Below are 20460 nucleotides of genomic sequence, written 5' to 3' on the forward strand. Positions count from 1 at the left end.
TGTCTGCTGATGGCGATCAACTGTGACATGAACACTATGGGTTCTGGTACACAGGGTCTTGTCTCTTCACAGCTGACTTAGGCCCTCCACTTATCCTCAAGACGGTTAACAACTTGTGAGGATGCGTGCTGCATCTTTTGCTTTATCTTGTCCTTTAGACAGAATTTTCATTTTCTTCATTTTCTAGGTAACAGTGCAGATCTCCGATTAGTAAAAACTTACATTGAACTTGGGCTGCCTGGGGAAAGAATTGATTTTCTTATGTCTGAAAGAAATCAGGTACAGTATATCTGTGTTTTCAGTGAAAGCACACATGCTTCTACCAGTTTTTACCTAAATAGTGCTTACTACAAAATGTCTGTAGTAGTAGAAATAATTTTTCTGATTTCTGTGAAATTTAACATTCATGCCTATCCTAAGGAATTTGAAATGATTTATAACTCAATTTATGAACTCTTTACATGTGCAAAATTTCTAATATTTCACATTTCTGTGCAAATATTTCATTAAAAATTAAACAATTTTAAATAACCTTATGTTCAGTTCTGGTAGTGGGCTAAACAGTTAATCTAAACAAAGTATTAATGAGAACACTGAGCCTTTTTTTCTGGAAATTCACTGCTTGTTCATTTTAGTGTAATGAATATTACAATCACTAACTTCTCTAAAAAAAACTGGTCTTTAACCATATTTTCAGTACCCAAATTAAAGGTAATGTTTATATTCAGTTTTTCTTGTGTATATCATGTGTGTGTTTTGCTTTTGTTTAGAATGATACTTTTGCTGATTTTGATAGCATGACTGATCGCCTTCTGGATGAGATAATACAATATATTCAGATATATAGTCTAACAGTCTCAAAGATAAGGTAACTTTTCTAATTTATGTAATTATTTTTATGTCTCTATGAATTATAGAAAAATTACACAGAATGTCTGGAAATTTTTTGTCCTGTTCTAAAATATAGTAGACAGCGATTCAAATTAATATAGAGAGAAAAAATTAAAAGATTTTAGAGAAATACTACATATTGTATAATTCTGTTTATGTGAATTGTCGAGAATTGGCAAAATTATATAGAGAGAAGTAGATCAATGATTACTTAGGACTGAGGGAGGAGGAGATGGAGGCTGATGTTAAGTAAAGAATGTAGGATTTCTTTTAAAGGTGGTGGAATGTTCTAAAATTTTTTATAGTGATGCTGCACAACTCTGTAAATACAATCAAAACCATTGAATTATACACTTTTAGTGGGTGAATTGTATGGTATATGAATTATATCTCAATAAAACTGTTCCCAAAAAGAAAAGTTGTAGGGAGATATATGTAAGGAAATGAAACTGTAAGAATATTTTCAGTGTCATGACTATATTTAGAGAGTGTACTCATGGGTATAGTATAGTATACTGTGTAGTATACTGTAGTATAGTATACCCAAGCAGGAGACGATGATGAACCCAATATGTCTCATTCTTTAATCACATGTTGTGAGTAGACATGGGAGAGAGAAAAGTAATTGTTTCTTCTAGTCCAGTAAGATATAAAGAAAAAATTAAAAATAATCTTCTTGCCTCAAAAAAAGAGTAGAATAAGCTGATAGTTGTTATATCCCAGGTAGGTCAGAGGAGGAGGCTAGCTCTTTATACTATAGGCCTTTGTAAAGTCCATTTCCAGTTAGTATAGAATAGGGACGAAGAGCAGAGAGAAGCAGGTTTTTATCTGAAGTCATTTTTTAAAAACAAATTCTGTTAGAATACGGTGAGAGATGTGAGTATGTTGTCGGGGGGGGAGAAGAGATTGTTTTCTAATTATTTTTGTCATTTATGAATTTTCATTTGCTAAATTTTCTGTAGTCATCTTGTATTCCTTTTATTAATTTGTTATTTTATGATGAGAAAGTAAGTCTATTGTTTTCGTTTTTTCATTCATCTACAAGAGTATGGCTCTTTTAGATTAGATTGTCAATTGTAGTGAGCCATAAAATCCAGAGGTTTGATCTAGCTCATTGAGAACTGTTTGATATCAGACTTGCCTTCCCAGCTTCAGGAAATTTGTCAGCTCCTCCCTGGTCGTTGTCTGTAAGCCGTTGCTGAGACAGCTCTCAGGCTCTCTTCTTTCTCTGTTCATTGTCCCCAGGGATGCATGTACTGTCTATTCTAAAATAATGGGAAGCAGAAAAGGCTCTGTTTTGTTTTTTTTAGGCTCTTTAGATTTAAACTATTCCTTCGTAAAGATGAAATCCTCTGTATTAGTTATTATTTTGGTATAATCTTACACTTCAAGTACGAAAATGCATGTATATTTCATGTGTGTTGAAATGTGTTCAGTCAAAGAGCTCCCCCACTGTGGAGTGTGGACCAAAAATAAGAGAAATGGGGATGTAATGTCTCCTAAATCATCCTCACTGATACAATTTCATTATTTTGTTTTAAATCATGACTTAACAAGTAAATAATTGCTGTGTGTACCTAAAAAGGAAAATTTATCATGTAGTCAGTGTGTTATTACTTTTTAAATGTATTTCTAAGCAGTTACAAACTAGGAGCAAAAATTTTCTGGTAAGTGATATCTTTTTTCTGTAGATTAAATATATAAATTATATAATCATAGGAATTTTTTGCTATTTTCTCACATTTCCTTCAAAATGTAAGTTACATCATTTCAGAGTATCAAATCATATAAACATATAAATGTATAAAATAAAATATATAAAAAACATATAGAATAAAATCATATAAACATATAAACAGTTTTAAAACATATTAGAAAATTTTATATTCTTAGTATTTCAAATCTCTGTATAGTGATAGCAGCTTTGACTTTTGTTTTTGAAACTAATGCTATGGGAGAAATGTCATTTTTTTTCTCTTATAGCTTTATTGGACATTCGTTGGGCAATTTAATAATCCGTTCAGTGCTTACAAGACCACGGTTTAAATATTACCTCAACAGGCTTCATACCTTTCTTTCACTTTCTGGACCTCACCTTGGTACACTCTACAATAGCAGCGCTCTTGTTAATACAGGTAAGATATGAAGTATAAAAAATATGGCCTGGGGAGATTTAAATCCAAATTTAATATTTTCCAATGTTTATCTTAGAGCCAGTTTGTCACATACTTGGAATTTCATGAAACAAAAGATGTAGCTATTTTTCTGTTTTGTCATGCATAAGAAATAAGCTGATAAACTCATTTCAGAAAATGATATTCTGTTGAGTTATTTGTCAAGCCACAAGAGCATTTTTTTCTCTTTTTTTCATTAAGTGTGTCTTTCAGTAAATATTAGTGTTATAAACATGCTATTCTGTTATTCTATTAGTTGAGCAGATAACAAATAAATGGCTATAATTAACATATTATAAAGTTCCAAAATATTTTATATAGAATGTTAACTCTGATTTTGATTTGATAACAATAAAAGGATATTATGAGAAAATAAATTCTAAACTTTTCAAAGAAATTAAAATTAAGACCTCAATTTTTATTAGAATAAATATTCTCACTAAGAAAGATCTTATACTTTATTTGCCCTTATTTGGCTTTTTTCTTCCCCTTAGAATTTTAAAATGGCTTTTCTAGTATAGTCAATTGATTCTCATTGAAAGAATAAATTAGGTTTCAACCTAACTTTTTTCATCAAGCCTTGAGACTCTTACTTCCATTTTCTCCTCTACTTCTTTCATTGACAAATAAACCACAACATTTTCATTTGAATCTCATTTTGAAGGGTGGTTTTCAAAATCTGGCTTGTTCTAGATTTTTACAGTTTCAAGAAGAGGGCAAAAGAAAGTTGAAATGTATAACTAATACAAAATAGAACCCAGTATGAATAGGATGCAGTACCTTGAATTGGTTTCTTTTCAATTTCTTCCTTTACTAAACTTTTCCCCAGATAGGATTGCAGTTAGCAGCTTTAATCAATTAAAAGTTTTTTTCATCTTTTCCTCATTCACCTCAGTAATGTTAGAATCAACAAAAGTAGAAATGACTTTATGACTGTAAATCTACAGTCTTGAAAACCAGCTCCAGAGTGATTGAGGTTTCAGTTAAGCGGAAGGTGCACTTAAATACAGAAAACTGGACTTCCATGGTGGTCTGATGGTTAAGAGTCTGCCTGCCAATGCAGGGCACACCGGTTCGATCCCTGGTCCAGGAAGCTGCCACATGCCACAGAGCGGCTAAACCCATATGCCACAGCTACTGAGCCCATGCTGTAGCGCCTGCATGCCTCAACGAAAAGTACCCCCCCACTAGCCACGAGAGAGCCCCAGGCACAGCAGCAAAGACCCGGCACAGCCAAAAATAAATAAATAGATAAGTATCTTAAAATAAATGCAGGTAACTGATAATATAAAGACATACGATTAAATATGAAATTTTAATTATATTCAGTGTTACTAGAAAACATCAACTAATGGCTCATCCCGGAAGTGAGCTTTGATTGCTCTAAAGCCTCGATGCTCAGGCATGTGGAGCTACTACTGTGTTTGAAGTTATATCCCCCTTCACTTCATCTTAAAATGAAGAAGTATATCTAAAGGTGTAATATCGCCAAATTTGTTCTTGATAGACCATTACCTGTTTAATTACAGAATCAGATAGAAATAGGAAGCCTTCTGTCAACCATCTGTTAATCCATCGTTAACCCCAGTGTGTGTGTGTGTTTATATTTATTATCAGAAAATGGAAATATTTTGCAAATGCATTTTTTATTAACCAACAAAATGCTAATTCAAGCTGTATCATTTTAAAGTAAAATATGTATATTAAAATTAATAACCTTGTCATATGGTACTGTATTTTCCAGTTTATAACTCTCACATGTCTCATACCATTAATAATTTTCTAGGTCTGTGGTTTATGCAGAAATGGAAAAAATCAGGTTCTCTTTTACAATTGACGTGTCGTGATCATTCAGACCCTCGCCAAACTTTCTTATACAAGCTTAGTAATAAAGCAGGTAAGTATATAGTAACAGTTTTAAAAACATGCACTTGAAAACCTCTTTTAAAATAAACCTTTAGCAAATAAAGTAGCAACATGTCTTTCTGATGATTAAAAAACTATCAACTGGTTGTAATTTCTTAATGAAATCGACTCATAATTAAAACTAAACAATTGATAGCATAATTTAATTTTTTATATGGTTGTATTTATTTTTTGTGAGTTGCGCAGCTATTTTGAGATTATCCTGAAAATTTTAACATTTATAGTTCATACCATGAGTTAGTTTTTGAACCAGGCCTCTGTATGTCCTAGTTTTCATGTCCTTCTAGCTGCCCCCAACCCCAATCTTCAGCCCTTGTTTTAAACTGCCATGTACTTTTTTACTTTATTATTATAAATATTTCTGGAAAATGTGAGAAACTAATGGCTACCCACTCCAGTATTCTCGGGGCTTTCCCAGTGGCTCGAATAGTAAAGAATCTGCCTGCAATGCATGAGACCTGGCTTTGATCCCTGAGTCAGGTAGATCCCCTGGAGAAGGGAATGTCAACCCACTCCAGTATTCTTGCCTGGAGAGTTCCATGGTTAGGGGCTGTAGTCTATGGGGTCACAAAGAGTCAGACATGAGGGAGCAACTAACACTTTCACTTTCAAACTATTAGTAGTTATTCCTTCTACAAATTCTGGCCACTGGATGAATCTGGTTAGACATCTCATTAAGTGGAAGAAAGTGAAAGTCACTCAGCTGTATCAGACTCTTTGTGATCCCATGGACTATACAGTCCATGGAATTCTCCAGGCCAGAATACTGGAGCAGATAGCCTGTCCCTTCTCCAGGGGATCTTCCCAGCCCAGGAATCAAACCGAGGTCTCCTGCATTGCAGGCAGATTCTTTACCAACTGAGCTACCAGGGGGCGTTAACCAGTTATGAGATGTATTCCCTATCTTGCATGAATATTCTGAACTTTTACTCCCAGAAGCCCCCAACTGGTCTTTCCCCATCCAGTCTCACTCTCTAAGTGACCTCACCTCTGACCTTTCGTCTCTCCCTGACTTACTCTCTCCTCATGCTCACATCTTCCCGGCACGCTCTTTCCACTGTGTCCTTTGAAATCTCCCCTTGTGGAGAGCAGAGTCCCCCAGCCCGCAGTCCCCAGCTCCCTGCTCCCCCTGGCGACAGAGCAGAGGAGTAGCACACTTTTTTGCTGAAGGGCTGGATAGTACACATTTTGACTTGTGGTCCATGGGGTCTCAGTTGTAACGACCTAACATACCATTGGAGCACAAAAACAGCTGTAGCCAACACATGAGCTGATGAGTGTGGCTGTGTTTCAAAGAAACTTTATTTATGAAAGAAGTAAAAAGGCAACAGTCCAGATCACACAGGCCACACTGTACCACCTTTGCTGTAGAAGCAGCTGGACTTCTGATTTCTTGTTACCAAGGCCCACCTAGAGGGGGAGCATGTCCTCTTGCTCTCCATCCCAGCACAGCAGTTATTCCTCCACCGTCTCATGAAACTGCTTCCTGTGAGGCTTATCCCACCCAGGCTCCACTGCCTTCTTAAGTATGATGACCTCCTGCCTGGTCCCTCCTTGCATGGTCAGTGAGAACTTTGATAGGAGTTCATTGACAAATATTTACTGCACAGTTATGCTTTAGGAAAAGATGTTTTCTTAAATCTTAATATGCTTAATCCTGGCATCATTTTTGGTAATACCACAAGCAGCTCTTTAAATGGTTCATCAAGCATTAAAGAGCCTTTCTCAACCCTGGTAACGTTCCATTCCACCCCACTGTGAAACCACACATGGCTACACGCTACCCTGAAATTTCAACCAGTTTTTCATTCTGTCACTAATATCCTGTCATCTTTGAACACACGCATCCTTTGCTGTAGTCACGTCATACATGTTTGTGCTTCCCGCGTTCACTGCTTTTTCTACCACCATTCCTCCCTGTGACTGCACATCTTTGCAGAACTAATCTTCATTCCTGAAATTACACTCCACACCGTCATCTATCCAGAGCTTTCCCTGATGCCCTGTCTGATTTAATGTTCCTTCCCTGCTGGCTCAGATGGTAAAGAATCAGTCGGCAATGCAGGAAACCTGGGTTCAATCCCTGGGTTAGGACAATCCCCTGGAGAAGGGAATGGCAACCCACTCCAGTATTCTTGCCTAGAGAATTCCATGGACTGAGGAGCCTGGTGGGCTAAAGACTATGGAGTTGCAGAGAGTAGGGCATGACTGAGTGACTTTCACTTTTCACTTCTGTCAGAGTACCCAGTATATACCTTCATATCCTGAGTCTTCTGTCTCCAGACAGACCTCATTCCCGTCCTCATTTACCTGCTCGATACCTATGCTTACATTTCAAACTAAGTGTGTCTGAAATTGAACATTTTCTTCTGCTGCTTCCTCTTCTTTCAACCTTTTCTAAATGGTGCTTGTCCTCTGGATGACTTGGTGTGAAACATCTCAGTCACATCTGTGGTGGATCCTGCTTCATTGTGTATACCACATTCTGAATTGTGAGTGTCATCTCTGAGCTGCTCTAACATTACATATGGACATCTTTTATCATACTCATTACAGCTTATCTCATGTCAGTCATTTTTATGTCTCTTGGCCTTTTTTCCCTGAGTAGGGTCTGTCATGACAACCCTTTCCCACCCCACTCCAACATGTACCCTCCCTCAATACTACTTACAATACCCTCAAGAACCACTTAGCATAATTCTTCCCAGTAGGTGTTCGCTACAAAGCCATTAAATCAATGAATGATCTTTTCAATGTTATGTTCAGTACCCAAAAGCAGGTCAAATGTTGTATGGTAAGCTGAAAATCAAACCCATGTTTCTTGAGTAACTTAAACTAGTAAGCTTAAGCCCTAGCCTTTTAAATTTATTTTTCATCTTCATCTCTATCACCATGTCCTCCTCCTGCTCTTGAAACATTTGATATGAACACCAGGCAGATTTAGTCATTGAATACAGCCCACTTCATTTGAGTCTTGCTTTATCCTTTTCAGGATTCTGCCTTAAATACTGTTATGAATGTGAGGAAGATAATTGGAAATGGTTATCTCATGTGTTATCTGTTATTAGAATCCAGGAAACAAAGGTTCTTTTTTAGGTGAAGTTTTATGATTTTGTTTCTAAGGGTACAAGTAATGAGTTATTCACAGTATACAGAAGTATATGCTTCAGTCACAAAATCACAAGATATTCCTACAACATCACATGGTTCTCATGCGAGAAAAACTTAGACTGACTAGAAACATTGTGTGTAGCTATGGAGTTTGTACCACTGCTGCTGACAGGATTTGTTGTTGTTATTCAGTCACTAAGCTGTGTCTGACTCTTTGTGACCCCATGGCCTGCAGCATGCCAGGCTCCTCTGTCTTCCACTATCTCCTGAGGAGTTTGCTCAAATTCATGTGCATTGAGACTGTTGTTTTCTCTGCCCATCTCATCCCCTCCTGCCCACTTCTCCTTTGACCTTCTCTCTTTCCTAGCATCAGAGTCTTTTCCAGTGAGTTGGCTTAGGTCACCAAAGTATTGGAGCTTTAGCTTCAGCATCAGTCCTTCCAATGAATATTCAGGGTTGATTTCCTTTAGGATGGACTGGTTTGATTTCCTTGCAGTCCAAGGGACTCTCAAGAGTTTTCTCCAGCACCACAGTTCGAAAGTATCAATTCTTTGGCACTCAGCCTTCTTTATGGTCCACTCTCACATCTGTACATGACTACTGGAAAAACCATAGCTTTAACTGTATGGACCTTTATTGGCAAAGGGATGTCTATGCTTTTTAATACACAGCCTAGGTTTGTCATTTCTTCCTTCTAAAGAGCAAGCGTCTTTTTTATTTCATGGCTGCAGTCACCATCTGCAGTGATTGTGGAGCCCGAGAAAATAAAGTCTGTCACTGTTTCCACTTTTTCCCCATCTATTTGTCATGAAGTGATGGGATAGGATAGGAAGTATACAAAAGGCAAAACTGAATGTAAATGTTCCCTGGGGTCTGTTTATCTATACTGCATTTTACAAAGTAACATTTAATTAGCAATAGTAATAATAGCAGGGCTTCCCCTGTGGCTCAGCAGTAAAGAATCTAGCTGCAGTGCAGGAGATGAGAGTTCGATCATGTTGGGAAGATCCCCCAGAGAAGGAAATGGCAACTCACTCTAGTATTTTTGCCTGAGAAATCCTATGGATAGAAGAGCCTGGCGGCCTCAGTCCATAGGGTCGCAAAAGAGTCAGACACAACTTAGCGACTAAACAATAACAACAAGAACAATAACAACAACATAAGAAAAACACGAGAGAAAGTATAACTGTAAAATTTTACTATAAACATTCTGTAATCCATGGCATTCTCCTCCCAACAGATATTTACATTACTTTGTAAAATTATTTGTAGACCTGAATAGATCTTTTGTGCTTGAAGTCTTTTTTAAGAATTAGTTATAACTTTTGCTTACAAGTTACTGATTTATTATTTGCCTTATAATGTGTGGCAGGACTTTCATCTCACCTCTGGTTGTACCAGCACTGTTTGGGAGTCAAACTTTGAAAGCACATGTGGATACTAGTTTTAGCAGAAACACTGACAAGTTTACTTAATCTAAATAACACTCAGTTTTTCCAGTGGTACAATGGGTACAGTCTTTCTCACAAGACCATTAAAGGTTAAACAAGATAATTCATATAAAATGATCAGCATTCTGAATAATACAAAACTCAGTAAATATTAATTAGTAAAAACACCTCTAAATGAAGAGGAGCCTGAACTAAAATAATATTATGGATTTATAAATCTGTTTGGGGAGTGTTTTTTAGCTGAACTGTCAATATTGCTAGCTATAAAATTATTCAGATGACTTATGAAAATGCTAGCCTGTCATACCTGTGAATGCATTTACCTCCGTGACGTGAGAGCCCGGTTGCCCCCTTTGCAGCTGAGACACAGACATGTGGAGCGGCCGAGCGCCCACTGCCGCCCACAAGCCTGTACCAGCCTGCACGGCCAGGCCACCCGTGCTGAGCCAGGACGTGTACTCGCAAGGGTTTGAGAAGGCTTTTCTAATTTTAGCTTTAAATATCAGCAAATATTCATTAATTGCTTTTAAATTATAATATTGTCATAGGAGTTGGAGCAAGTCTCTCCGAGCTATGTTTTTTCCGTTTTTTTGGTTTTTTTTTTTTTATCATCTCAATGAAATTTGAGTAGTCAATTCCTAGGAAACCTCTACACCTGTATATGTACATATAATTCTTTATTCACAAGATAGAAATAGATGGGTTCACATCAGAAACTTTAAGTAAATATTAATAAAACAGGAAAACATAGAGCAGCATTTACTTAATGGATTTACTTAGCCAGTATGCCATTCTCAGGTATTTTTAAACAGGAGCCCTGCTGATAACTGTTCTGTTATACTTTACTTTGCTAAAGCTAAATACAAAGTCTCGGATGCCTTGGTCCGATTATTGCTTCTGTTTCGTCTGAACGGCCAGTTTCCTTCTTTTGAGAAAGCCTAAAATCATCTGTCTAAAGCAAAGTCAGACTCCTACCCTCTTCCCTTTTTTATTTAAGCAAGGCCTCCCCCATGGGTCTTCATTTTGAAAGTCTTTTTTTATCTCTGCAACGTATCATTGGGTAATAACTTTGCTTAATCAAAAGCTAGAACTAGAGCAATATGGAAGGTAAACTGTATCTAGATTAGGTGACAGCAGTACTGAACTGTCAGGATCACAGAGAAAGAAGGGTCAGGGGTGCTCTCAGCATTCCATGATGAGGCCTCAAAAATAGCCAAAGTACAAACTATCCATTGTTAGAATTTCAAAAACCAAATATCTTTATTTTAAGATCTTCCTAAATACATCTGCTTAGACTCTCTTTACCAGCTGTTGAATTCTGACAAATAAAATATAACAATTAAAGAAGTCTCTTGCAGTACCACTTTGGCACAAAATAATTTTTTCTTACAGCAGATTAGAGAGATGTTTAATAATAGGTATGACTTGATTTGTAATTAACATTTGTGTTTTGTTCCTGAAAGTATAGGAAAGCATCAGCTCACATTATTTTAAGCGAATTCTTTCAAATGTGTTTAAATGAGTAAAAATAAGAACAATTTAATATTGTGTAGAATATGTCCCTTTAGAAAGCACAGGATTTCTCATCCTCTCAGCACTGGGTATTCTGGGCTGAATGTTCTTTGTTGTCAGGGTCTGTCCTGTGCATTGTAGGATGTTCAGCAGCATCCCTGGCCTCTGCCCAATAAATAGTACACGCACACCTTAGCCCCTCATGTCCTAGCCCCTGCTTGTGAGAAACAGCATTGTCTCTGGACACTGCTAAATGTTCCGTGAGGTGCAAAACCACCAGTTCAAAACTGCTATTTTTGTCAATTCCAGAAAATAAACAGAAATGAGTCAATATGAATTGCTTTGTGTGTGCATCCTAAGTCGCTTCAGTTGTGTCTGACTCTTTATGACCCTGTGGACTGTAGCCCACAAGGCTCCTCTATCCATGGGATTCTCCAGTGAATTGCTTTAAAGCTCATTAACTTTTTCATGAAAAACAAATGAGCAGTCAAAAGTATCAGGAAGACTAAAAAATGAAGATGAAATTTACTATTATAATGTTCATTCATACATAAGTCATGTAATTATACAGTCCAGAAAAATTTTGAATATTTCCTTTTTTATCTTTTTCTTGGCAATCCTGAAAAGCAGATAAAATATTTAGAAACTTTTCTAGTTAAACGGTCTCACTCTACAGATGGGAAAGAAGTATTACTTTACCAAGTTAGAGGTAACTTTTCAACCAAAAATTAGTCACCCTGGGCTGAGTGAACGTCAGTGGACAAGGCTGTCTTTGAGCAGGTAGTCAGTGCAGGTGCAGAGAGGATGAACCTACAGTACAAGGCTCCCCAAACACAGCCTTGAGATGTGTCCGTCAGCTGGGCTTTGCTCACATGAAGTGCTGCTGTGATTCCCACCAGCACTGCACCTCGGGGGTCACTGTACTTCCTCTTTGTGCTTCTGCCCTCTCTAGCCAACACTGCTACACAGGAATGGAAACAAAGACTCAAAAGAGGGGCCAGAGTCTGTTTCACTTGGCTAATGCAAAAAGCAGGCCTTCCATACTGGATGCTCAGTATCAGTAATAAATACATTGTTGTTGAAAACATGTTATTAAAATAATTCAATTTAAAATGCATTTTTCAAGTACAGTGCCTTTTTAAAGTACAGTGTTATCTTGGAAATCACATTTTAAAATACAGCAGTATCGTGTACCTATATCAGTGTTGGTGTCTTTGATTGTATTTATCATCATGGAATCAGAGAGCTTAAGGGTTTCTTGGACACCCCCTCCTCGTTGTTTCTTGGTTTGCATACGTCCACTCCACCAAGCTGCCTGAACCTAGGAGACACCAACCCTCCTCAACGCACCAAGGATCTAAATCATCTAATGCAGTGATTCTGAGCCTGAATGCCATTATTTCTGTAGAAGCACAGCAGAATCTCTGCAAAGAGTGATTATTTGGGAAAATACATTTAAATTTTAATTTAATGACTATAATTTTTATAATATAAACTATAGAAATAGAGTGCCAATAAGTGGGGTGGTAATTGGAGGGGCGCATAAAGTCCAAGGACAGATTTGTTGAGTGAGTAACTTTTTTTTAACATGAGAGATATATAAGATTTTACATACTGGTAAAAATTTTAAATATGCCGCTGTTTTGAGAAAAAGTACAGAAATGACCATTACTAAGCAAGGCTGCCACGGGCTGTGCAGCATCATTGCTGTCAGCGTGATGGGAGTGATGCCCCCGGAGCTGTGCAGTGTGGTTGCCTTTACAGAGGACACACAGGCATACATGTTGCTGCTGCTAAGTCACTTCAGTCGCATCCGATTCTGTGCAACCCCATAGACGGCAGCCCACCAGCCTTCCCCGTTCCTGGGATTCTCCAGGCAAGAACACTGGAGTGGGTTGCCATTTCCTTCTCTAATTCATGAAAGTGAAAAGTGAAAGTGAAGTCATTCAGTCGTGTCCAACTCTTAGTGACCCCATGGACTGCAGCCTACCAGGCTCCTCCATCCATGGGATTTTCCAGGCAAGGGTACTGGAGTGGGGTGCCTTCTCCGGGCATACATGTTAGGTAATAGAAAAAGCCAACTCTGCTGTTACATAGCTGGTTTCATGCAGCTCAAGATAAAATTTCAGTTAACAGTGTCAGATTTAGGAAGCACAGCACCTAAGGTAACTGGGTTAGAAGTGAAAATGTGCCGTGGGATGGTGGCTTTCACATTTTTTGGCTTGTTGACCCCTTAAAAGAATTTTGAAACAGTTTGTATCCCCTTGTATAATTTTATAGTGATACCTACAACTATTTTCTATAATTTTAAATAGTTGCAAAGGATATATTTTCTGGCATGTGAGGTAGTATACATTTACTATAATTGTATTTTCCATAAAAATGTAAAGACTTAACTTTGAGCTATAAATTTAGCTCATTTAATTTGTGGGAAATATGTGCCATAACATCTAATTGACACAGTCATTTCTCAACTGTCAAACAATCGATCAAATCAAACTTTTTGTAAGAGAAAGTAAGACTTCATTTTTGGCTTGATTCTCCCGGGGTATGTACCATAAGAAGATCTGAAATAAATTGGAGAAATATCTTTCTCTCATAAGGTAGGAGAAGGAAAAATCATTTTTAGAAAAGTGCTCATATGGAAGCTGGGATGTAGAAACCAGTTTTCTTAAAAGATGTAAATGCTCATCTGCCCCATGGAATCTTAAATTACCCCAAAGGATAAGTGTATGCCAGCTCGAAGACCTCTGCTTAGTTCATACAGATGATTCCCAGAGTCGCGCCAGTGAAGACACTGGTTTCAAATGCTGTCAGAGGGAAATGAATTTGTCTCATGAAATGTGAGAATGAAGGGGAAAAAATTTGCTTAATCTTTCTAAAATATAATTGTTAAAATGTTTATGCAACTGAGTTCATTCGTATTATAGCCATTCTGTTATTTCACTTCTATTCCTGTAATTTTATATATTCAAGTGGCCACAAAGTAGTATCTTCTCATTGACAAAAGAAGGGATGACCTTATATTTGGCACAGAAGGTATATACCATTTCACCTGGCTGTTTGTCAGTCTAAACCCTTCTTGTCATTCAGGTTCTTAAGTTCCAGGGAAGACAGGGAGCTTCGATGAAGGCTTTTTATATTCTGGATCCACAGTAGTCCCCACAATTGACTGTCCCTAAAAATCTGAGTTTTAGAGCACAAAAAGTGTCAAAATTTTATTCTGGAACATTCCAGAACAAAATTTTATGTACTAGATAACCAATTCTAATGTGTTACCAATGTCTATATGTACTTTATTTAATTAATCATATAAAATTTGATTTTGTATTTACTGGTCGGAGCCAAAGAGTAAAATGAGAAGATCACTAGTACTAAAATGGTCAGGAATGTAGTTTCAGTAGTTAAATGAGTTATTTACCAAAGTATCCCAAGGACACAAACCCTAAATTCACCTAGTTTACTGAAAAATTAAAAAATTTAAATAGACCTAACAAAAAGTCTATTGAATGGATCATAAAACTTTTTATTAAAACTTCAAAGTATTTATCATTTTGACATCATGCTTAAATAAGGAGAAAATATAAGTAATATTAGACAAGGGTTAAATGCAAACTTAAAAAGTCAGCTTTAAATGATTTTATACAGAGTTTTTTTTTATGGAAGAGTGTACTTTTCTTACCTTGGGAAATAATTCTGAATATTGATGAATATCCTTTGGAAATAAGAACATTATGACATAACATTATGGTAAAATTTCAGTCCACCTATCCAGTTTCTCCCTTACCCGCATACCACAACCCTTGCCCTCTCTCAGTGCAGACACGCAGTTCTCATCTCAGCACGTAAACTACATACAATGAAACTGGCAGTTTTGGTAGAGAATACCTAGAAATTTGGAGAAGGAATTCATCAGGTACTTAAAAAGGCATAAACTTAATACTATTGAGGAAGTACATTTATGGTCACTTAATATGATACTAGTAAGTTATTTAAAATCTGGTTAATTGTTGCACTATAACTCAGTATTTTTTTCTTCACAGGGCTTCACTATTTCAGAAATGTTGTCCTAGTGGGATCTCTGCAAGATCGCTATGTTCCTTATCATTCTGCCCGCATTGAAATGTGCAAGACAGCTTTGAAGGACAAACAGTCAGGTAACAAAGTAAATTAGAAATATTTTAGAGAGTTCTGTCTACATATGAGTCTCTCCCAAATTTTTCTTGCATTCATGTTCTCTCTTCTTTCTCTTGTCCTTGCTTTCCTCTGACTTCCTTTTCCACCTGCTGATTGTAACAGCTATCCTTTCTCCATTTTTCTTCATTTGTTTTCTTCTGCCATGTAAGATGTTTTGGCCAGTGAAACAGTAGTTGTTCTTTTGAAATCTCTTTTTCATATAATTACAAATGTTTCTCCATTTTACTGCTTCAGAAGTAATTTGTGCTTCAGTTTCCTCTGGTTTCTTGGGATTGGTGGTTGTGGTAAAGGTCATGCTCCATGTTTGGCAAAGACAAAGAGTAAAGTAACTATACTTGTTGGCAGCAAGTAGAGTAGTCAAGAAAAAAGGAGTTATCTTTGACAAAGGAGGCAAGGATATACAATGGAAAAAAGACAACCTCTTTAACAAGTGGTGCTGGGAAAACTGGTCAACCACTTGTAAAAGAATGAAACTAGAACACTTTCTAACACCATACACAAAAATAAACTCAAAATGGATCAAAGATCTAAATGTAAGACCAGAAACTATAAAGCTCCTAGAGGAGAATATAGGCAAAAAACTCTCCGACATAAATCACAGCAGGATCCTCTATGACCCACCTCCCAGAATATTGGAAGTAAAAGCAAAAATAAACAAATGGGACCTAATTAAACTTAAAAGCTCTTGCACAACAAAGGAAACTATAAGCAAGGTGAAAAGACAGCCCTCAGATTGGGAGAAAATAATAGCAAACGAAGCAACAGACAAAGGATTAATCTCAAAAATATACAAGCAACTCCTGAAGCTCAATTCCAGAAAAATAAATGACCCAATCAAAAAATGGGCCAAAGAACTAAACAGACATTTCTCCAAAGAAGACATACGGATGGCTAACAAACACATGAAAAGATGCTCAACATCACTCATTATCAGAGAAATGCAAATCAAAACCACAATGAGGTACCATTACACGCCAGTCAGGATGGCTGCTATCCAAAAGTCTACAAGCAATAAATGCTGGAGAGGGTGTGGAGAAAAGGGAACCCTCTTACACTGTTGGTGGGAATGCAAACTAGTACAGCCGCTATGGAGAACAGTGTGAAGATTCCTTAAAAAACTGGAAATAGAACTGCCATATGACCTAGCAATCCCACTTCTGGGCATACACACCGAGGAAACCAGATCTGAAAGAGACACGTGTACCCCAGTGTTCATCGCAGCACTGTTTATAATAGCCAGAACATGGAAGCAACCTAGATGCCCATCAGCAGACGAATGGATAAGGAAGCTGTGGTACATATACACCATGGAATATTGCTCAACCATTAAAAAGAATTCATTTGAATCAGTTCTAATGAGATGGATGAAACTGGAGCCCATTATACAGAGTGAAGTAAGCCAGAAAGATAAAGACCAATACAGTATACTAACGCATATATATGGAATTTAGAAAGATGGTAACGATAACCCTATATGCAAAACAGAAAAAGTGACACAGATGTACAGAACAGACTTTTGGTCTCTGTGGGAGAAGGCGAGGGTGGGATGTTTCGAGAGAACAGCAGCGAAACATGTATATTATCTAGGGTGAAACAGATCACCAGACCAGGTTGGATGCATGAGACAAGTGCTCAGGCCTGGTGCACTGGGAAGACCCAGAGAAATTGAGTGGAGAGGGAGGTGGGAGGGGGGGATCGGGATGGGGAATACGTGTAACTCCATGGCTGATTCATGTCAGTGTATGACAAAAACCACTACAATATTGTAAAGTAATTAGCCTCCAACTAATAAAAATAAATGGAAAAAAGAAAAAAAGAGGAGACCAAAATAAAATTAGAAATGAAAGTGGAATAGTTGCATCTGACACCACAAAAATATAAAGATCCTAAGAGACTATGAACAATCATACACTGATAAAATGGACAACCTAGAAGAAATTAATACATTTCTAGAAATGTAAAATCTCCACAGACTGAAACAGGAAGAAATAGAAAATATGAACATAATTACCAACAGTGGAATTTACTCAGAGGGAAAAAAAAAAAAAAAAACCCTTCCCAACAAATACAAGTACAGGACTACACAGATTCATTGGTGAATTCTACCAAAAGTTTCAATAGCGGTACTAGCTATCCTCAAAGTATTCTAAAAAATTGAATATGAAGAAAGATTCACATTATTCTACAAAGCCAGCATCACCCTGATACCAAAACTGGACAAAGGCACCACAAAAAAGGAAAATTACAAGCCAGTATCATTGATGAACATAGAAGCAAAAATCCTCAACAAAATATTAGCAAACCAAATTCAACAATGTATTAAAGGGGTCACACATCAAAAGTGGGACTTATCCTAGGGATGCAAGGATAATTCATTATCTGCAAATCAATTGATATGATTCATCACATTAACAAATGATAAAAAACACATCATTATCTCAATTGATGCTGAAAAAGTATTTGACAAAATTGACTGTCCATTCATGATGAAAACTCATCACAGTGAGTATAAAGAGAATATATCTCAACATAATGAAGGCCACTTATGAGAAACAAAACCCAAAGCTAACTTCATATTCAATGGTGAAAGCTAAAAGCATTTCCTCTAAGACCAGGAATAAATCCACTCTTGCCACTTTTATTGAAATAGTATTGAAAGTCCAGAAAACTAAGATCATAGCCGCTGGTCCCATCACTTCATGGCAAATAGGTGGGGAAACAGTGGAAACACTGACAGACTTTATTTTCTTGGGCTTCCGTATCACTGCAGCCATGAAATTAAAAGATGCTTGCTCCTTGGAAGAAAAGCTATGACACACCTAGACAGCATATTTTAAAAGTAGAGATATTACTTTACTGACAAAGGCCCCTATAGTCAAAGCTATGGTTTTTCCAGTAGTCATGTATGGATGTGAGAGTTGGACCATAAAGAAGGCTGAGTGCTGAAGAATTGATGCTTTTGAACTGTGGTGTTGGAGAAGATTTCTTGAGAGTCCCTTGGACTGCAAGGAGATCAAACCAGTCAATCGTGAAGGACATCAATCCTGAATATTCGTTGTAGGGACTGATGTTGAGGCTGAAGCTCCAAGACTTTGGCCACCTGATGTGAAGAGCCAACTCACTGGAAAAGAACCTGATGCTGGGAAAGATTGAAGGCAGAGAATTGGATGACAGAGGACGAGATGGTTGGATGGCATTACCAACTCAATGAACATGAGTTTGAGAAAGCTCCAGGAGATGGTGAAGGACAGGGAAGCCTGGCATGTTGCAGTGCATGGAGTCCCAAAGAGTCGGACATGACTGAGCAACTGAAAAACAACAACTCATAGCAATCAGGCAGAAAAAGAAATAAAAGTCATCCAAACTAGAAGAGAAGAAGTAAAACTGTTACTGTTTGCAGATGTCATGATACTATTTGCTTTTCTATACACTGATAATGAACTATAAGAAAGAGAAAGCAAGAAAACAGTCCTGTTTGAAATTCCATCAAAAACAAAATCCCTAGGAATAAACAATGAGATGAAAGACCTACACTCTGAAAACTGTGAAACACTGATGAAGGAAATTGAAGATGATAGAAAGAAATGGAAAGATATCCATGGATTGGAATTAACACTGTTAAAATGTCTGTACTCCCCCAAGCAATTTACAGGTTCAAAACAATCCTCATCAACATACCAGTGGCATTTTTCACAGAACTAGAACAAATAATCCTAAAATTTATATGGAACCAAAAAAGATCCCAGATAACCAAAAGCAATCTTGAGGAAAAAAAGAACAAAGCTGGACAGTCACACTCCCTGACTTCAGACTATGCTATGAAACTACTGTAATCAAAACAACATGTTGCTGGCAAAAAAACAGCCACAGAGATCAACGGAACAGACTAGAGTCCCCAGACATAAATGCACACACCTATATGGTCAGTTAATCTGTGACAAAAGAGGCAAAAACATACAATGGGGAAAAAGATAGTCTCTTCGATAAGTGGTACTGGAAAAACTGGGCAGCTACATGTAAAAAGATGAAAATAGAAGATTTTCTCACAACATATACAAAAATAAACTCAAAATGGATAAAAATATGAGATTAGAAACCATAAAAGTCCTATAAGAAAACATAGGCCAAAAAAAAAAAAAAAATAGAACACTCTTTGACACAAGTCATAGCAGTATTTGCATCTATCTCCTCTCAGTGGGCTTCCCAAGTGGCGTTAGTGGTAAAGAACCCACAAAAGCAAAAATAAACAAATGAGACCTAAATAAAACTTCCAGTGTTAACGCTTTTGCACAGCAAAGGAAACCATCAAGAAAAAACAAAAAGACCACCTGCTGAATGGGAGAAAATACTTGCAAATGATGTGACTAGTAAACCAAATTAAATACACAGCTCATACAACTCAACATCAAAAACAAAAACAAACAAACAAAAATAAACCAAATTATAAAATGGGCAGAACACCTGAACAGACATTTCTCCAAAGAAAACATACAGATGGCCAATAGGCACATGAAAAGCCGCTCAACTTTGCTAATTATCAGGGAAATGCAAATCAGAATCACAATAACAAATGTTGGTGAGAATGTGGAGAAAAGGGAATCCTTGTATATTTGTAGTGGGAATGTAAACTGGTTCAGCCATTGTGTCAAACAATATGGAGTTTCTTCAAAAAATTAAAAATAGAACTACCATATGATCCAGTAATTCCACTTCTGGGTATATTGCCAAAGAGAAAGAAAACACTAATTCCAAAAGATACATGCACCCCAATAGTCATAGTAGCATTGTTTAGAGTAGTCAAGATATGGAGGCAACCTGTGTCCATCAACAGATGAATGGATAAAGAAGATGTGGTACATATATACAGTGGAATATTACTCAGCCATTTGAAAGAATGGAATATTGCCCTTTGTAACAACATGGATGGACCTAGAGGTATTATGCTTAGTGAAATAAGTCAGAGAAAGATAAATACACAATGTGTTATCACATATATGTGGAATCTAAAAAGTAAAGCAGATGATTAAATATAACAAAGAAGAAACAAATTCACAGCTACAAAGAACAAACTAGTGATTACCACTGGGGAGAGGGGTGGGGGAAGGGCAAGATACAGGTAGATACAAACTACTATGTGTAAAACAAACTATAAGAATATACATGCATGCTAAGTCGCTTCAGTTGTGTCCAACTCTTTG

General features: G+C 37.0%; 1 protein-coding gene across 7 annotated transcripts in view; it reads left to right on the forward strand.

Annotated features, from left to right (window-relative positions):
- Positions 1–20460, forward strand: part of FAM135A (family with sequence similarity 135 member A) — a 147422-nt gene that overhangs the window by 125034 nt on the left and 1928 nt on the right. For all 7 annotated transcript variants that reach the window (XM_043889910.1, XM_043889914.1, XM_043889913.1 and 4 more), the window contains 5 exons: positions 188–279; positions 771–868; positions 2875–3026; positions 4852–4962; positions 15109–15222. In XM_043889910.1, coding sequence (XP_043745845.1) covers positions 188–279; positions 771–868; positions 2875–3026; positions 4852–4962; positions 15109–15222 — 567 coding nt within the window. The remainder of the gene's footprint in view (positions 1–187; positions 280–770; positions 869–2874; positions 3027–4851; positions 4963–15108; positions 15223–20460) is intronic.

The sequence above is a fragment of the Cervus elaphus genome, chromosome 28 (genome assembly GCF_910594005.1).
Source record: "Cervus elaphus chromosome 28, mCerEla1.1, whole genome shotgun sequence".
In the NCBI taxonomy this organism is placed as follows: Eukaryota; Metazoa; Chordata; class Mammalia; order Artiodactyla; family Cervidae; genus Cervus; species Cervus elaphus.